This window comes from Achroia grisella, unplaced genomic scaffold, assembly GCF_030625045.1.
Source record: "Achroia grisella isolate CSIRO2021 unplaced genomic scaffold, CSIRO_AGI_Agris_v1 utg445, whole genome shotgun sequence".
NCBI classification, from domain to species: domain Eukaryota; kingdom Metazoa; phylum Arthropoda; class Insecta; order Lepidoptera; family Pyralidae; genus Achroia; species Achroia grisella.
Window position 1 is genome coordinate 1,717,229 of NW_026712860.1, and position 20,806 is coordinate 1,738,034.

General features: G+C 31.1%; 1 protein-coding gene across 6 annotated transcripts in view; it reads right to left on the reverse strand.

Annotated features, from left to right (window-relative positions):
• Nucleotides 1–20,806, reverse strand: part of LOC131844970 (transcription factor collier) — a 66,310-nt gene that overhangs the window by 23,059 nt on the left and 22,445 nt on the right. For all 6 annotated transcript variants that reach the window (XM_059193972.1, XM_059193971.1, XM_059193970.1 and 3 more), the window contains exons 6-7: nt 20,302–20,375; nt 18,263–18,331 (exon numbers count right to left, since the gene is read on the reverse strand). In XM_059193972.1, the coding sequence (XP_059049955.1) occupies nt 18,263–18,331; nt 20,302–20,375 (143 nt within the window). The remainder of the gene's footprint in view (nt 1–18,262; nt 18,332–20,301; nt 20,376–20,806) is intronic.

Consider the following 20,806-nt stretch of genomic DNA (forward strand, 5'->3'; position numbering starts at 1 on the left):
AAAAATTAGCACTTATTCCTACTTATATAACATTCTGTTTGATACCATATGTTTCCATCACCGGAAATTTAGTTATAAGCATAGATTGACACTCAAACTTTTTTACTATCTATCAGATTTGAATGCACAATCTTTGGGATTCGAGTCGGTTAGAAAACCACTAAGTCACGACCTTCTCATTTTAGATTGCACACGCATTAAACATACTTTAAGTTTTGACGCATTTTATTAACTATAATAATAATATACTACTAACTGTTCTATTAATATAGATAATAGAGGGAAAGGGGATTGTTAGTAATGTGGACTGATGATGCTAATGCTAGCAATGTACCATGTCAGGTTGACCTCTACGCAGTTCCCCCTGCAAACCATCGTGATAAATTGTTGATGAATATGTTACGATGGGCTAACTCACCTGACCTCACGTTCATCTTATCATCTTCCACTGGTGACTCGCCAGGGTAAAACGATAAAGTTTTACCCTGGTAGGTTTAAACCGTTCCATTATCACTCACAATAAAAATAAAAATATAGATAATAAATTTTATGGTAAATAAAACTACTTACAACTCTCGACGTTTCGACTACGTTGACTAGAGGTAATATAAAGCTCATTTTCTAATTAACATAACTAGCCTTGCTACAGTATCTCGTAAACTTACTAATACGTATATTTTAAACATTAGATATACACTACACTTAAGTACTACAGCAAAATCGCTACCGCAGCACCACAATTTTACACAGACACTTATGTTTATGTAAATGTACACGAGTAACATATTACCGGCTTCCCTCATATTTACCCGATGAATATGCTATAAAGTGATATCACGTGATCGTTTTCGGTCGGGTAATAGTTATAAATTACCCGGGTAGTTTATAAAAGCCGGTTAACCCGAGGTAAGCGGACAAGGAGTATAATTTATTATTGGGAAATTCGCGAGCGCGTATGAAAATGCGCGTTATGTACCTACTACGGATCATTTTATGCGTAATTACTGCATTGGTACATATTTTGTGTACTTGATATACATATTCATGAGTATATTTATTTAATTGCATCCATTACTCAAGTCTCCCCAATTGTGCTAAGCCACTTGCACAAACGTGTAACTACATTATTGAGATAGTCACTTCGTAATTTTCTTAGGATGAGGCCGCTCTACACTGCTTTTGTATTTATAAAGTCACTACTAGAGAATAATACGAATTATAAATGGAAGTATATAATAAATACATCGCCACGAATGTTATGATTTATGGGGTAGTCAGAGATATAGTCAGTTGTCGTTGTCGAACACAACACATTACAAAGCCAATATTTGTTGAACATCCAACGTGACTAGACCAGAGCGTACCGCCGTCTGTTGGGATTATTGAATAGTTATCGGTGTTTCCATGACTGGAGAGATAGTCAGTTTTTTTTTATTTATATTATATATAACGTTTTTTTTTGTCTAATTGGGATGTAAGTCGGTGTAGTAAACCACAAGTCTACAACTCTCTCAAATCTGCTGCCAATAATATCTATTCTTAGTTAAATAGTTGTAACTAAGAACTACAAGGAAAGAGTTTATCTTTAAAAGCTGTCTGTCTGGAAATATTGCTTATTAGAGACTGAGCAACAAGGCTTATTATATAAAGATACATTCGTATAACCTTAAAGTACAAATTTATTTTTCTTTTCTATATTTCACATCATTGAAAAGTATATACAGAGTACGCTATAACTCGACAAAAGAACAGTGTTGTTTCAATACTATATCTAAATTATTAGTAGATACAAAAATATCGATTCATTTATTTATTATAGGTGAATAATACAATCAATATTATTTGATATGCCAATATATATAGTTCATATTGAAATATATCGTCCGCGTGTACGTATATATCGCCATGTCTTATTTTACTAATAAATTAATTAATAATAGCAGACGACGGCTTCAAACCTCATAAGAAAAATAATCCATTACTCCTATGGGAATATTTTTCAATGATTTATTTAGTATTTCTATTTCATAATGTCTGTGCTGTTTTTACGTGATGACACAAACAGATAACTACTCAATACAAACAGTTATCTTTCACTGTCTTTGGCAATATTAACAAAGCCAAGTAGAATTCATGAAATTGCATTGAGCACTAGTTACTATATTACCTCAAACTGTGCCAATGGTCATTTTGTCATAGATACGCACTAAAACCAGCAGAGGAATGAGAAATATGGCTCCAACGCATACTTTATCATTTCCATGAGAGGGTTACACTGAGTTATTATATGTAGAACTAATACAGTCAGCAACATAAATATTATGTAATTTTTGTTAATAGTATTAAGTATTTTTATAAGTATATGTAATAGATAAGATTGAGTTCAAGTTTGTCAAATATCATTGTATATAACATTATCCATAAATTTACTAATAATATGATTTTTAAAGACTTTATAAAAATATTTAGTTCAGTCTATGAGCACCTGGAAAACTAGACAATTTGCGTGTTACGGGCCTTTTAGGAAGACATATGCTACTTTCACGGAGGTTTCAATAATATACAGTGTATAGATATGTATTAACTTAAAATATTATTTAATATATACTATTTATGGATATTAACTCATTACTGAATGTAATTCATTCTTCAAAAAAATACTGTCTTTAATCATTCATTCATTAATCATATTTACCTACATATCTAATACCAATACTATGTACTACACGTTAAGTGCATCGATATGTAATTTAATCATTTAAATGATGTCAATAAATATAAAGTTATTGCAATAAGTATTAAAACTGTACATCAAGTTGGTATGCTCTTTCATAAAAGCAATCGTAACTTTTGAATAGCTTTGAAATGTATCGGGAAACTTGATACCGGTAAGGAGTACCAAGGTCGGCTTCGGTGAGCTTTAAACTTTTAAATACGTAACTTTTTAATATCAGTATACTTATTAAAGAAATAAGAAAGGGATGAGAACGGTATGACATACATATGTACGTTAACCTTGATATCTATACTAATGGTATGAGCACGGAAATGTCTCTATCTATTTCTTAACTTTTGTCTAAACAAAACTTAATAAAATTTGACTAGAAGATAGATTGTACCACATGGTCTGACATAGATTAATTAAAATAACAAAGCACACAAAGTCACGGGTACTGTCTAGTAATTACATACTAAATAAATATGACTACTGTTAATTAACTTTTTTAAGTTTGAATGCCGTATTGATTACAAGAGTATCGTGTATACATGTTATTTATTCCTCTTTGATCCTATCTTGTAAAGAGATATCCTTTCTAGCTCTCTCCATCGCTCATTGGTCAACGTTAAACTTCTGAACAAGTCAAGAGATGATCTGCGTTTTCGTATTCGTACCATAGGTAATTGAAAAGAAGTACACGTTGTATTCGGCCTTTCATATTTAGATATTAAGGTTCAGTATCGTATCAAAATGTCTATATATTAGGATGCCCGATATTATATATTAGTTGACATAAAACCGATAAAAGTGATCACGCACATTCTCTCACAGGTACACACGCAAACAAACAATAAACAGTAACAAAATGTTGAAACAAACCACCGCTTTGTATACGCTACCGAAAACCAAAACATAAACGTTATATCGGCCGATCCAACCAAACGGCTCTATCAAAATATAACGACCGCGATAAAAACGATGGAAAAGAAAGCAAACGTTTCCAACGAATTTCCAAAGATCGTACAATAACAGCACCCGCGATATCTGCGTCCTTCTCTAACACGAGCAATGAGTGTATTACGGTCCTTCTTATGGCGAGTTTTCCGTTTTATAGGCGAGTCGATAATATTCGGACCGCTCTAAGAGATATGAGTGTTAAATATTTTATGATGTCCAGTGATGACGCTGTATGCCTCTGTACGTCTTGTTCGCGGTAACTACATAGAAGACGAAACAAACGAACAAGGATGACTTATAAATAATCACGTATCACTGTCTTAACTGTAATTTTTGTATTTTTTTATTAATAATATATTTTCCTTACACAAAATTTAAACAAATAATTCATTTCATCTTTTATTATTAATATTATAAACGCGAAAATGTTTGTGACTATGGATGTTTGTTACTTTTTCACGCAAAAACTACTGAACTGAATTTGATTATAAATTTACAATAATATAGCTTATACATTACAATAACATATAGCCTATAAATTTCATGCGGGTGAAGCCGAGGACACAGCTAATTCATAAATGAATTCCCTCGTTTTCAGCATACACAAAATTAATTAAACCAGGAGCGAGTTTTAGATTGACAATAAAAACCTAACCATGAACTGAGTATTCAATAGCAATTTAAACATACTTTATCCAATAGTTACATATTCATTAATTATATCGAAAATATAACAAACATTAATATGTAATAAATTACTTGTAAGAAATACACAGAAATTCAATCTATACTCAATCCGATGTAGTTAATTACTACTCAGTTTTTGTCACGTTTGTCTCTTACAAAATGTCTCAGCGTAATGTCATTAATCTTAGGAGGTTGGCAGTGAAGCAAACGACCTCCCGTTAAGACCCTCCATGAGCTGGGTGCCCCGTAATATGCTTGTAATGCCCAGAAAGGCGAATAACTAAACACCAAAAATACGCACGCCAAACGCAACCTTCCACTAATTGCTGTTAGTATCATTAACGCTTGCACAACATCCCCGGTCTTGCAACGTTTAGCCACACCAACAAATGGAAAATAAGAAAATAAAGGAATACCAGAAAAAAAGGTACGTAAGATGTATTTTTTCGCAGAGGAGCGTGTCGGTAGCATTGTTAAATATATCGTCCAATCAGTATCTCGGGGAACGGCTAGGAATTAGCGTTTGGAAGCGAACGGCGCAGAGCGACGAGTCCTCTACCCTTTTATGCGGCGTAATAAAAAAAGAAATGTTATTTAAATTTAGAAGACGAATTAAAAAAAGAAAATGAATTCAACACTAATTTAGAGAAGAGAGATTTTAAGATGTAGGTATTTGGAAGAATAAGACAACGCAGCTTAATTGTTGCAGTAAAGTTAAAAAGCTGTCATCACATAACTGATGTGTAATATTAAGAATGAAGATTACCTACGTGGAGTTTCGAGAATTACATAATTAGTTTCTGCTATCTGTAGATATAATTGAAATTAATAAATTGAAAGTTGCCTGGAAGACATTATTTATGCGGTAAGACTGTCTTTTGTACCTTAGTACTCTAATATATGTTATTTGTAAATTACTTCCAGTGCAATAAAGAATGACTAAATAAACTAATCTACATATCTTTGACTACCCATAAATATAATTACATATTTATTTATTTACATATGTTATAATTCCCACCTTAATGTAAATATACTTGATTCGTTTTTTTTTAAAAATATATTTGTAATGACTCATATAATTTAAAGGCTAATAATTCCTATAACATTCTCTATGTCGAAAAACTAATCAAGATAAGCGAATGACCACTCGTCCCCATTGATCCTTAGCTATCGGAAAGGTTACAGAGGTACTTCGTCTTCATTCGGGAATCCCTTTAAGGAATCGTATCAGTTGTAATGAAAGCTAATTCTTTCATTAACTCCCCGTGACAACAGGAAAAATTGTAAGGCAAACGAAAACAAATGTAGAACGGCATTCAATGTTGTATTTCATTTGGAGTTGATGAAACTTTTTGGAATTTATTTAATTATTCATTTAATCAATTATAAAAACTACTTTATTCTTTAATAAACTTCGTTACATTAATGTGCGTTATTTACTCAATAGTCATCAGTATTCAAGTAATATCCAATAAAATTCTTTAATACTGAAGTTTCCATAAACTCAGAATTATACAAAAAATACTATACTAAATTAAATTTACTATTTGGGACACAAACATCTAGTCAAATTTCCCAACTGCTTTAACAAAATGAATACAGATTGTAAAATATATTAGTAAATATAGATTTACCTATTTTAAGAGTCGTGCATCTCCCGCATGCAATATATCCCATTTATCGAATGTATAAATCGAAATCCGATCTGACAAGGCGTTAATGGGTAGCTCAATGCAATTTAAGCTACCCCACTCTCGTAGAACGAATCTACTTTTTATAAGAACATTTTGGTACAAAAATGGAGTCGCTAAGTGATTTCACTTGGATTTTTGACGAGTTCAATTTCGTAGTTTTTAGCACTGTACTTTGTTAATCCAAGTTTCAATAATACTATAAAATTATTGTGATGTTTGGATAATTCTTTCATGCTTAAAATACTGTACTCTTGAAAGTAATTACAGAAAAAGTTTGCAGATTACCTACAACTAGTACTTACTATAACTAGTCTATAAACTATAATAAAACTGTAAAAATCGTCTATATGTTGTACTGCAATTAAAATCTCTAATTAAGTGGGTATAGGTAGAAGAAAAACTAAACCTTTAGTTTATTAGTGAATTAATAAAAAATGAAATGTCGATAATTCATTACACAGTCAGGTAGGATAGTCAAAATAATAATATATTTATTGTATTCGTATTACAATATTTATATATAATATTTTATTCTGATTTCTAGAAAGTTCAATGTTGAATAGTCTAGAAGGGATGATAGTAGCTGCACCCCACGACATTTGAAACTAGCAATATAAAGTGAAAATTGAATTTACAACTCACAATTGGAGATCGGTTCGATCAAAGGCGACCCCTTCGACTTGTTTACCGAAATACTCTTTTTAAAGTTTCCTATTCTTCTGCATATTGGAATTCATGTCTTAAATATCTAGAACTATTAATCTACTTGATGAGATATACAAAATACATTTTAAGAATATTTGTATTAATATTTCGTAATTTAAAGTATTCATCCACATACAAGTATTAGCTAGCTAAACTTCACGGGATAAGAATCAAAAATAATTACGTCCTTTTACGTCCTATTACACTTTGACAGTGAATTCCAAATAAAACTATTCTAATTGAGAGAACATTTGAAAAACAAAATCACAAAATAAACACTAATGGGCAAAAATTATCAACATAAGATAAAACCCCCTTAAACCACTATTTACTATTTTTTTGTGTGTATTATTATGTCAGATCATTCTACGAGTATATCAAACCATATTTTGTTTTCATGATTGACAACGATTTGGTATAACAGCTATAGATCAGTGCGCTGTCATAATTGAGCAAACAACAAACAAGCAAACCACTGTAATGCAATTTACAAGGCAGGCAATCACGAGAGCCAGCCACATTGTTGTGCAGCCGACGTCAAAGAGCCAAAGGAAGGAGCTCAGTGTTGCTTAATAATTAATTGGCGCTTAAACGCGCTGACGTCTTGCTCTAGCCCCTGAGGGGGGGGCACTAACTGCTCCTATGCATATGCTCCGCCATAATGCGGGGATGGGTATTGAATTTATAAACTGTGGTATCGTTTTTAAGTGAAATTCTATTTTGGTTCTGGATTTTGTTATTAGATTAGATACCTATATTTATATGAATATGCCACATACATACAACGATAAAGTATCAAAACCTTTTTTCTGAAAACTATATTTTAATTGTTTGAATAGTAACGAAATTGGTGTAAGACCAAAGGCAAAATTAATGAAATATTTATAAAAATCGGTACTAAATTTAGAAAATCAAATAATACATATATATTTTTATTGAGTAATATGGAATAGTGTATCCTCTTTTACAATAGTGACAGTATACTCTGGACACCAGTGTAGGAAGAAAGAATAAGCACTGAGTTAGGTAGTATGCCACAGCAGTGTAATGAATTTAACAGAAATTAACCAGCAATAAGCCACTAGAAGCCATGAATAATAATTCGCTTTCTCCCTAATCTACTAATACATACTATAATTGCGAGAATTTGTGATATTAAATAAACAAAATTTAGAATATATTATAAATACATTACAGTCAATATAAAATACAATAAGGGATATAGCTAGTAATATTATAAAAAATACTAATTTAGAGCGTTTTCTTTTTTAAAATCGGTCACTAACATCCATAATTAAGTTAGAATATTCCTTTCGAGTATATTTAATTCATACACAATCAAACCGAAAATCAAAAACCCTAAACACGGTCATCAAGCAAATGGATATTAAAATAGAATATGAATGCATGAACTACACGGCAATTAAATAACATAAAATTGGAGGAGATTGGGGATATCAATCAAATAAAGGTATGATTACTACAAATCTTGATAACTAATTGAATGAGGCACTCGTAGAAATTAATTTTAAACGATGCTCTGGTTTTGAGTTGAAAAACCAATACTATACGAATATAATGTACTTTTAATATTCGATTTAAATATAGTCAAAGTTTTTTTACAAACCTTGTCAAGCATTAGTCTTTTGTGTAATTGACTACTGGTACCAAATTTAATACCAGACACCAAATTGAGACGAGTCTTTATATGCCTTATTTTAAACAAATACTGATTTAAAGGAATAATGTAGGTATACAAAATATTATAACTATATTTATTAAAATTATATTATTTCATCGATAATGTATATAATAAAGCTATAGATAAAAATATTATGTTTATGGAGGAGCTATCAGGCCTTTTGATTAAAAGTCATAAGTCGTAAATTGATTTGAATTAATGACTCAGGTTGTATATATTCATTTTAAGCGGTCGGTGTATGGATACTGTTTCTCGTAAAAACATATATGTATATTGGAGTTTTATAGTGTTACTGTCATATTTTGTTACATCTAATAAGTAAAATTAACTTAATAAAAAAGCAACAAATCTATTTTATGACACTTTTATAGTAACAGTAATATTTGTTACATAGTATAGGTAGGTATATGGTACATGGTTGATATGTAATAATGTTGATATTAAGACTAATAAATAATCTGAATAAATAATACCATATCCGAATGCAGGCGATGTATCATGGCGGCTAAGACACGATTACAATTTGTTTGCTATCTGACCCCAGCTCACGCGATGCCATCGTAAAAGCAACAATTAACATTAGTTTGTTTTACTACCAACTACCACCACTGTTTGCAGTAAAACAACACCACTTTTCTTCAAAGAGATGTCACGCGTAAATGTTTAGTTGATACATTTACATCGTCACTTTTATGACCGCAGCTAGTGAATGACTTCAAATAAATATAGCAATAAACATATTGAAAATAACACACAGCAGTGGATTTTTATAACGACATTTCCAGATAAACTATCAGAATTAATGTTTATTAGTAGACTGAATTTAAAAACTTTTTGGATATATAAAAACATGAAGATTAAGTTCTACCTAAAATTATGCAGCATTTTATTTTTCTTAAATATTAAACAAAAGAAAATACAAAAGAGATTCTATTATTAGGCATTCCCAATATTATTTAAGCCTCGCCAATATGGTAGCATTACAGTTGAAATTCCCGGCGAATAAATGGAAAGAGGGCGGATGATAAAACCCCGTCACTAATTAAATGGGCCCGAGACGTCCTGTTCTTAATAGATTTGTCGCTAATTTGAAGTAATTTCGTCGAGCTCTACGTAATATCAAACGTCGAATTGAAATTTAATTTCAAGTTATACCTATAATGAAAGGCGAATAGAGCGCACATCGATGCTTCAACATTGCTAATACAATGAATTCATTGAACAATTTTGTGCAGAACTTATTGTCCTTCATTCAAATTCAATTATAAAATTAAAATTATATATTATCTTATTAATAATTAATAATATATTATATAATTATAATAATGAATAATATATTATCTTATTAATAATTAAAACTAAGAGCGACGGTTAACATTAAATATTACAAAAAAAAAGTGTTATATAGATATATAGACCACGAAAATATGAACATTAACATTTTATAAATAAAAAAAAATTTGTGTGTTATATCAAATTTACTACCAATATGTAAATACTTGTACAATGTTACAAAAATCGTTCCATAGATTAGATTCAACATCAGCATCGGCGTAGTTGCAATTCATCATTATTATTCCAGACAATTTATCAAGCGGTTAGCTCTCCTCGCCCGAGTGCCCGACCGGATCGCACATTCTAACGAGATGGTGAATTTTCACCGAATAATTTGCGAACCGACGAATCACGTATTGGAATCGAGAATGAGGTCGAAATTGAGATAGAAGAGTCGAACATGGCAGATAAAAGGAGTCGAATTGCGTCTGGAACGGTAATGTGAACGATAATTATTAATGACAGCGAGCGGCTACCCTCTAAATTTATAAATGTAGTTTTGCTGCAATTTTAGATTAAATGAAATCTCAACTATATATCTCGTATAGACATCCATACTATTCTATATACCATAGTAATATTATAAACGCGGAGATATGTATATATGTACGTCTGTTTGTTTCACAATTAAAAGACTGATAGACAAAATACAACGAAGTTGGACACAGTATTATGTATAAAACAGCCGTAGTAGCGGGAAGCAGCTAGTAATTTATAGTAAGTAAATATAACTAATTAGTATATATAGTAAATGTGTTGGTATATATTACATATACCAACACGATGAATACTTCTTATTACTTAATTTTCATAGTTCATACTCACATAATCATTTATATATGTATGAATAAATATATCATAATGCTATATTTTCACATATTTATTATTATTTCTGTATATGGCATGAGCATAGTGCAGAAACATATATTGAAGTAAGTCAAAAACTATGTATCATTATTAAGTATATAAAATTATCATAAAATTTAGGGTTGTCACTGCATCGTATCGTATACTGTTGAGGGGTAGGTACGATTACTGAGCTTATTACCGCGACTTTATCATATTTCAATTTACGATCGTCACTCGGACTTATCGAGCAGAAAAATCAGGGGGCACACTCACAGCGCGATATAAATCAGAAATGAGACGTCTCATTACCGTCTATTGATTTATTATTATCAGTATCGAGTACCAGCTCACATTCGCAATTTAAAAAGTAATATCACTTGGTAGATAAAATTCACGAGCGCCTAAGCTCGTCCGCTAATATTCATAGGAATTTTAAGGCGGAGCAGCATTAGATAAGTCGACGGTTAAGAAAATGCTTGGTAGGAGGGAATAAGAAAATGGTTCTAGTTGTTAAGTCTTACACAGTTTCTGTCGCTATCTCTTGGATAAGAAGCCTAATCACCAGTCGTCGTGTCTGTATCGGGCCGGCGAAGCGCGCGAGGATTCCCCCGGGTACGCTTTTGCGACCAGTTTTCTTTTTTGGTTTACATTACGCTGTAAGTGTGCCGAATTCTTTTGTTGCGTACCGCTTTTTATACAGATTTCTGTGATTTGTATTGTGTTTATTTAAAGTGAGTGAGTTTATTTACATATTCATATTCCACTGTAAATCAATATCTACACCGTTATTTTTGTTATACGTACATTTTGAAAATACTGGATAATATGAAAAAATCTCAAGGAAGTTTGAAAGTTCAAAGCAATTAATAAAGAGACTTATAAAGTTATAGAAAGTTACACGGTTAAAGCAAACCGAGCTATTCCGGGGTCGCGCATGAACAAACTTGCAGTTGCAAACTATTTGTAATATAAATTTGTGGTTCAATTCAACACTAGCTTTAAACACACAATACATAACGTCATAATTTATATTTAAAGTAATGTTTATTACAATTGTTTGCTACATATTTGTTTCTGATAAATAATATGATGATTTCTATAATTCTGACTGTTAAGCATTACCACTTAAACTATGCAATATATATAATCATTATTTTTATTAATAACCGAAATTTATATATTCATATTTATTATTGATGAAGTAATAACAATAAAATTGGATCACAAATAAATAAGATCTGAAGGTTTAAATAACATTATCTAAATGTTTCATAAAATAACCATAACGTAATTGATAAGAACGTTTTACAAGACCTTTTTAACATGAAACTAAACTGTAGAAACAAAATGTTAAACTCAAAGTAAAAAAGAGCGTAAAAGATATCAGCAACTCGGAAAGGAATTTATTTGGCGAGAAAGGAGAGGCGCGAGGCGGCGTGTCTAATGAGATAATATAATAGCAGTGATTCCCTCCTAACGCTGTTCAGAGAACCGAAAATTACCGGAAAACTGCACTGCGAACAAAGGCTCAGGAAGTATCTTTTTGATTTCTAATTAGCATTTCCTTACGAATAGGAAGATATCCTTGATGCGGTGTCTTATAAGAATTGGGTGTATAAATAAATGGGCAATTATTTTAAGCTTAGTTCTAAATTTTTTTTTATGTGGTTATAATTATACTAGCTACTCGACTACAAGTTTTAATACAAATAATACAACTTAATTTAAAAAAATAATACTGCTGCTCACTGGATAATATTAGAAGGTCCATTCAAGGCATATTTATCAATGATATCAACAATTAACTATAAATTTTGTTCCAGCGTTGTATAAAAACACAATATCTCAATTATCTATAGGAAACTGTATTCATATAATATTTACCATTCCATGTATCCAGAATGTCTCTATCAAATAGCGAACAAGAGGGTCATATCGAATTGGGAATCGATTTTGTCGCCCGAAATAGGGTGTAAAGATCCCATTGTAATATAGATGTTGGCCATATGTCGAATGATTCTGAACCTTTTGCCATAACTCGTTACTAGGTATAAAAAATATTAATTTATTACACGGAAATGAACATTATTTATTCAGCGAATTCGACTCTTAGTTCCATTAAAAGTCATAATCATCGCACAGTATTTTAATAGATGATTCAAAGACATTAATTAAGTAAATCATTTTATTTTGATTATACATTTCATTGGATTTTGGAGTAGCAATATACAATAATATACATAATATACATTTTAAATTAAATAAGTTAACCGATGAAGTTTATAATTTTTGTAAGCCTATGGAATTATTAATCTGTCTTCTTTTAGAAAAGGAACGAATAAAACTTATAATTGTTTGAGACAATACTTCTCCGGCATTAAATACCAGTATACTACTGTACAATATACAGTTGTGATGTTTATTGAGCATTATAAAACACATCTAATCAACTTTCCTATATTCAAACTGTAATGTAAATTTACGCTGCAATCTATTTACATAAAAATGTTCCCAGTCAATTAATTTCCCCATATGGAAATAAACATAAAAGCTCTAAATAACTATTAAAGGAATAATCCTTTAATAGCTATTCCAGTCACAATATGTTTAACACAACAATCAACTTTAGTGGGAGTAACAACGCACCCTCGGACCCAAGTGGATCGCTTTAAATTCAAACACGACAAAACATCTTAATCATTACGCTTCATATAATTCTTAAGTGATTGCATGGGGATCCGTTGCTTTAAATTCATTTTCATTTTCAAGTCCATCTGATAAACTGGCCTTGGTTAATGCGGTAGTTTTATTTACGATTTTTGGTGATAAACTGGCAATCCATAAATTTCGGGAAAAAGAAAGATTTAATATCATTCAAATATAGAATATAATTAATAATAGTAATTTCAAAAATATAAATTCGAATTTCCATAGATGAACACAGCATCGCATAAGTTAATAGTAGAGTCGGCCGCGGGCAGGCGGGCAGAGATAATGAAATTGTGTACAGAAGCGCAACGAGCCGCGAGCGTGTCTCGGGCAAAAATCCACTTAACAAATTGCTGCTGATTCGAAGGGTTCTGGATTGTTGCCTGCTTTTACTGTTACGTCAATTATTCGTCGTGTTATCGATACTCGAACGCGTTTTATAATTCCATTGTGAGTTTATACCATTTCCAAACTTTTTAAACCAAACACACTTAATTTGTAAATACACGTGAACAAGTTCCAGTTCAAGTCATTGGATTTATCGATTATAAATAAATTTACGACGACATTCTCAATCCATTTTAATAAACGCACGTACAGCCTGAAGTTTACTTGCATCTCAAAGATACCATAAGTTGTGACTAAGATAACAATAAAGAACAAATAAGTTAGTGCAAGAGAACGAGAGTAAGGTCCAAATAAAATAGTAAACGTGAACAAAATTTTTGTCTTATTGGGATAGGTCATCTGACCAATAATGGAACCATAAGAGATTTTTAAGTTGTATAAAATGAACTCATAAAATCTGTCATAAATAGGAAGAAAAGATTCTTTAGAACAAACCTCATGCTGACAAACATAGAATATGTTTAAATTCATATTACTATGTACTTAATCTTTTGCTTAATGGGGGATACTTAATGTTATAATCATTTTATACAAATCATCACAAGTCTTCAGTTGAGAGTGGCTCAGGACCGTCTTCTATAACAGTTTACAGTCATATATCCATAAAGTAGAAAATCTGGATAATTCGGCGAAAAAAGACGATGACAATGTCAAGCCATAAATGTAAATAATTTATACTAACATGTAACTAAATTATTGACATTAACTTATAAAAGTGCAATATACTTCACTCATCCATTTACTGAATGAGTGCTCACGACGCCACCATAAATTAATTGAACCATCAAAAAACGTATCATTTCAGTAGCGACGACAATGAAACACAAAATAAAAAAACAAATTGCAAAAAAACAGAATATAGTAATGAATACGGTGCTGGGCGCGTTTCGCACGCAATTGCACAATTTCAATTATCACATTAGTTCGCGAGTGTACGTACCTACATGGGTGAGGCCGGGTTATATGGACTGATGGATTATTGTTGAATACACAAGCGACAAGTTTATATTATGTTCTTATATCCATAAATCTATTTTCGTTATAATGATAAAATAATATTTAGTCGTGTATGTTATTATTTCATAGTCACTCACAAACGTATTTTTTTTATACATTTCTGCAAGAACTCTTTATTTTTATGAAACATTTTCATAAAGAAATTAAGGATCAACAAAATTAAAAGCTTAGTCTTTCAATTTTATAAAGGAGTCTTTATTATGATTAATAAAGATAAAATAATTTCGTAATTCAGTTTTTGTTCTTTTTAAGATTTTAGTAGCGATTAAATGTCAATTATAATTCATGAAAACAAGAAGAAAAAATGCCTTATTCTGTCCTGTCTTATGGTATCCACATTATACTGTTGTTCCTCTTAACATCATAACAAAGTACTTGTTACAATTCCAAAACAACAAAAAATATATGAATATTAATCTAACAGAGGCCGTAAAGGCAATTTTACACATCAACGTCTAATAATGAACTCTGCATGCAAAACGGGCCTTAATTTACATCAAACGTTGAAAAATCACAAGTTTATTCACAGTTAGAAAATTTCCACGATCAACTTCATGCCCCGCCGAAAGCAAAGGAAAGTTGGATCACAAAGGCCGATGTCGATTTTTTTTTTGTTTTCAAGGTAAAAAATTTGAATCGAGCGAATTACAAAGCCCGTTGGTTAGGTAGGGTTGGTGTATAAATGATAGAATGACAATAAAAGACATATGTTTCATTTTGTAATATATTTAAATACCGTATCGACCATACCGTGATCTGCATTTTTAAACTTTAGCGTTTAATAGACGTTATTTTGGAAATCGGCCTCAATACAAATAATAGTGACCTCTCTCGGCCTCTCCATATTAAACTCCAATAAATATTATTTTTTAATTACCATTAAAATATTATTTTTAAGGCTGTATTAACTACATTAATATATATATTGTATTATCTTATGTTTTTTTAAATTTAATTTGCTTTCAAACTTATTTTAGACACCACAGTGCATATGGGTAGGCCTTGATTCCTAAGATACAGATCTCCGATCTAGTTTAAGGTCCAGTCTCCTATAAATTTTATAATATGATAATACTAGTATCGTATATTTCATGTTTAAATTTATAGAAGAACATATAAATATGCATTACCAATATACACTAATTTGATAAAAATAATAAATACAATAATATATTTACCAACTTTAACAAATTACATAGAACTTACGGATAAATAGGAGTTTAAGGTTGAAAGGAGAATCTTATTACAATGAACTAACCCAAGCGTAACTAACAGTTCTTACGTGACGGTATTTTAAGCTAATTGATCTAACCTATAGTAAGTTAAATTTGGAATGAGTAGGTAAATTGGCTACATAAAGGGCTCGTAGTCACGCATACCTTTCATAGAGATGTTAGGGTACCCCATTAGGTAATGCACTTTGACTATATGTCTTTATCATTATATTTAGGAAAATTAATAAAATAGTAATAGAAATACTCTTTATTTAGAAAATTTATTATAAGCATATTTGAATAGACACATTTTTTTTATTCTACAGCTCGTTCGGAAGGCTCATCACAAGAAATACGATCAAAAAACTTGCCTAGAGACACCTCTAATAATAAATGTTTAAGATTTTGTGTGAAATTAAATTGGCATACGATAATTGTTGTATTTAGAAATAAACTAGTGACCGACCCGATTTGGAATGGGTAGTATAACATTATATTACTTAACTAAACCTTTGTCAAGTAGGTAGTCACTAGTCATAGTCTGTTGGCATTTAGTTATTTTAGTCAAATTATTTCTACAGACATACGAGGCAGCGTTCTTTATTTTATTCATATGTATTAAAGATGAAGCGTATATGATCTATCAGCATGTTTATTATATTAAATTCATCAGCCCTAAATTGAAATTAACGGTATCCTCAATGAAATACGCCTATCTCTATTGAATTTCCGAAAAAGGATCGAATATAAAAGCATCACAGCACTACGACATGCCCACCTCCCCAGTTATCAATAGTTCGAGCGGTGTTCTATTGAAATTTTAGTATTTGTCAGCCTGATTAGCCCGGGTTCCTCCCGAAAGAATTGTTCAATATCGAGAATAAATGAATACGTCAGCGGGAGGTCGGGAATAGTAGAGCTAATTTGTGGCACTCATTTTGTTCTGTTTTTATTTGTGTGATTCTAATCAAAGTTCTATGGTATGGATATAAATAAATAGTTTCTTTGTATTACATTCACAAAATCAACTATACTTACAGAGAATGTATCGATGTATCTATCAATGAACAAAGTATACTTTTTTTAAACATTTTCCTTGAATATTCTAAGTCAAATTCATTTATACATATAGTATATGGATGTCTCTCAAGCAAGACAATATTTTGTGTTTACCATCCCTGCACTGCAGTTGACAAATACGAAACTAAACTAACAAAAATATTTTAAGTTATTGGTTTAAATGATTACAGACGTTGTATAATAAAACTAAATTTAATACGTACTTACAGTAAATAATACTATAGAAATGGACCAAGGATGTCTTAGATTAGTATCCAAGAAATCAAAAAAGGAAACGAGGGTGACAGAAAAAGAGGTGGGAGGATGATATAAGGGCATGGAACCTATTGTGTATGTGTAAATGGAATCTATTGAAGGAGCCCTATATATTAGAATAAGCTGAACCGAGGTTCAGCTTATTAAACAAAATCAACATTATCTTCACTATCAGTATAAAGACTACAAATAAATACAGTAATACCATAAACAAATACATTAACTCCTCCTTTATCAGAGCCGCAAACAAAAATGGCAACGCGTAATCTAAAGTTAGTGTAGGTATAATGCGAAAATGCATTTGCTGTGAAAACTTTTGAAAACAGTCATTGTGGTTGATAAATCGAAAATAGAAGTATACCAATTTTCAACAACTGGAGTTATTTTTTTAAATGATAGAAAACTTTAATGCCTTTATATCGTTTTGTACATCGTTTGTCGTTTAGTCTTTATGACATTCCAAATTCTAACACGAATCTTCAAGACACATTTAGTAAATATTTCCAGCGTGCTAGATTTTATAAAATTTCGTCTGCGCGAGTACATCTGATTCATCTATTAGTGGCATTACATAACTGTAAAAACTGTTGTCTAGTTTGAAGTGATATGGCAGTGAAATTACAGGGTACTAAGGCGTGACGCCTTTTTAAGTGAAAAATTCATGCAGTGATTTATATGGGGCCATTCGCGTCGGTTGGCATGTTCCATGTCAATTTGTTTGTTATTTATATTATTTCTTTAATTTACATAAAAAATATATAATTTAATCACTCATTGTTATCCAACTGAAGTCATTTTAATATTAGGTATAAATAATGGTATTGTATCATCACCAATAATAAAACTTAATATCCGTGGAACAAATGAAAAGAGTTTGTTCCACTCGGTACTAATTATTTCAGTCAAAATATTATTATAATTTACTCACCTGTCAATTATAACAGGATCTGAAGGCGTTTCGTTTCGGTTACCGCAGCTTTTCTTGTCACAACACCGACTGAAAAAAAAAACACTGAATATCATGGAGAATCGTACTTACATATCGAAATAGATTTAAGATTAAAAATGTGAAGTGTCTGTAACTTTAAGGGATATTTCTTGTAGAAAAGTCAATATATTCCTAAGACAGATAACATTACGAGTACGTTCTTAGTAAATGTATCGCAGGGTTTCAGAAATGCGTATGACTCATCTGACCGATTTATAGTAGATATGACTTCATATACCGAAGTATTAAAAGAAATATGTCTTTCTTTTATTATAAATGTATTTACTTACAAATTTGAAAAATAACTCAACTATTTTATGATACTATTACCAATTTAATATTATTAATATTCAAGCATTTTTTGACCAGAAAAGGGAGCATCCCATTTTTCCGTATGCATGTTATTCGATGTCCTCTGCAGTTTTAATATTTATTTATATATCTATTTAATTCTTATTAAATTTACGTCTCGTCGTTTTCGCAATAATATTGTAAATTATTGTGTATATCTCTTTGTTTTCATTATTAAATTGACAAATTAATAGGTATTCGTAATTATCTGCTTCCTGCTTCGTATCTCCTCATAAGATAAATATTATATTTTTTTAAATGTACAGTTAATGTGGACGTGTCATATCCATGTTAATCGAATACGATATACACTGCACTGCACGCGCTCTACAGGGGTTCCTCGGCGCAAAGGGCAAAGACATTGAAAGGACAGACTCCCTCGAGACTCCTCCCCTGAAGACGAGCAAGTGGGACAAACATAGTGGACCGATTGAGACAACAACACTGCGACTAAGGTGGAATAAAATTTTAATTGCTCACACAAATGCGGTCGCGTGTTTATAAACACCTACACATTGAGACGCTGGCGAGACGATACTCTCCTGTTACAACCGGAAAAACCACCCCAAACAAATGTTTAAATTAATCAGGACATTCACTTCTTTAGCTTTAGCAGACTTTTGCCGAGTTATGAGAGAACGGTGCTCACAGAATGTAGGTCTGTGTAACAACTTTTCAATAAAAGTCTTTAAAACTTAATATATTTAAAAGGACTTATACTTTACATATATTATTTTTAAGAATATATGTGAATGTTGCAAAGTACATAGGTTTAACAATATTATTTTATATTTTAATACATAAAAGTAGAAAAATAAATAGATAAGCATTTACTAATATCAGTAAAAAGTGTATTATTAACCGCGTATAGTTGGTGTGTATGTAGTGATTAGGTACTATTTACATATAAACATAAAAATACCTACTTCATTTCAATAGAAAATGCATGAAATAAAAATTTAAAAGTAATGTAATAAAAAATATAACACATAGATTCACTGAGCAAATAATGTCCACGTATACCATTATGTTTGAGAAAAGATGACAAGCAAGAATTCAGTAGTATATTCTTGTCATCGTAATAATAAATAATTTATTATTAGTGACATTTGTATGAATCGGATTCGTAGAAATATTCCTGATTCTACACCCTTACTTTGAAACTAATATAGACAATAAAAAAGAGTTGTAGTATTACCGTGTTTCAAGTCTGATTGTAAATATAAGGAAACAAAACTTAAATTTGACGTTTTTCTGAGTTTTCGGAGTCACTTTCATTTGTAACTACATATAACTGACCCTACTGTCTGGTAAATTCGCGAACTGTCAATAACACGAAATTACAAGATCCTACACATCTAGTTTATTTGCATTTACCAGTAGCTTTCTCTATATTATGTATTTGATTAACGTACATAGTTCTGTATGAAAGGCTTGAGGTAAGTTGAAACAGAGTAGCTCAAGATAGGATGCTAAAGACAGTTACTGTATTTAGTGTAAAATACATATAAATCACATCTACCTATATATCTCTCATTATCTAAACATAGAGCATAAGCATATAACATTAACAACTTATTAAATTTTATTACAAATTCTGATGATGACTTATTCAATTTTATACATACCTGCACATAACTTCATGCGTAAGTAAAACCCTGCACATTTCTGGATTTTTATCTTGACCCTCGTAAACGATAGGCTGAAACAAAAATTATAGTGAACTCAATATGTTCTTCTTTCTTTTCTATTATACTTCCATCAATATCTAATATAATCGAGATTTTACATCTGCCACAATGAAGAATAGATTTTCAGTAATGGGAATTAGTGACGCCATTCCTAACCATATGCCTCCTCCATAAACGACCTCCACGCGGTCTTCACTGGAAACCCTCGTTGTTAATTCCTGTAAATACGTTATTCTAATAGTAGTAGTAGTCTTAACTGACTTCATTAACAGTTCATACTCATTGTATCATCCTCCAATGCTGACCAGCTAGTGTATGCCGTTATTGCGGGTGGATCATTTCATTTACCTGCACACAACTTAAAATAAAAATTTATAAACAATACTTTTATTTTAACGATCCATACATTGCCCTACACGCTCCATGACTAAAATACTACAGA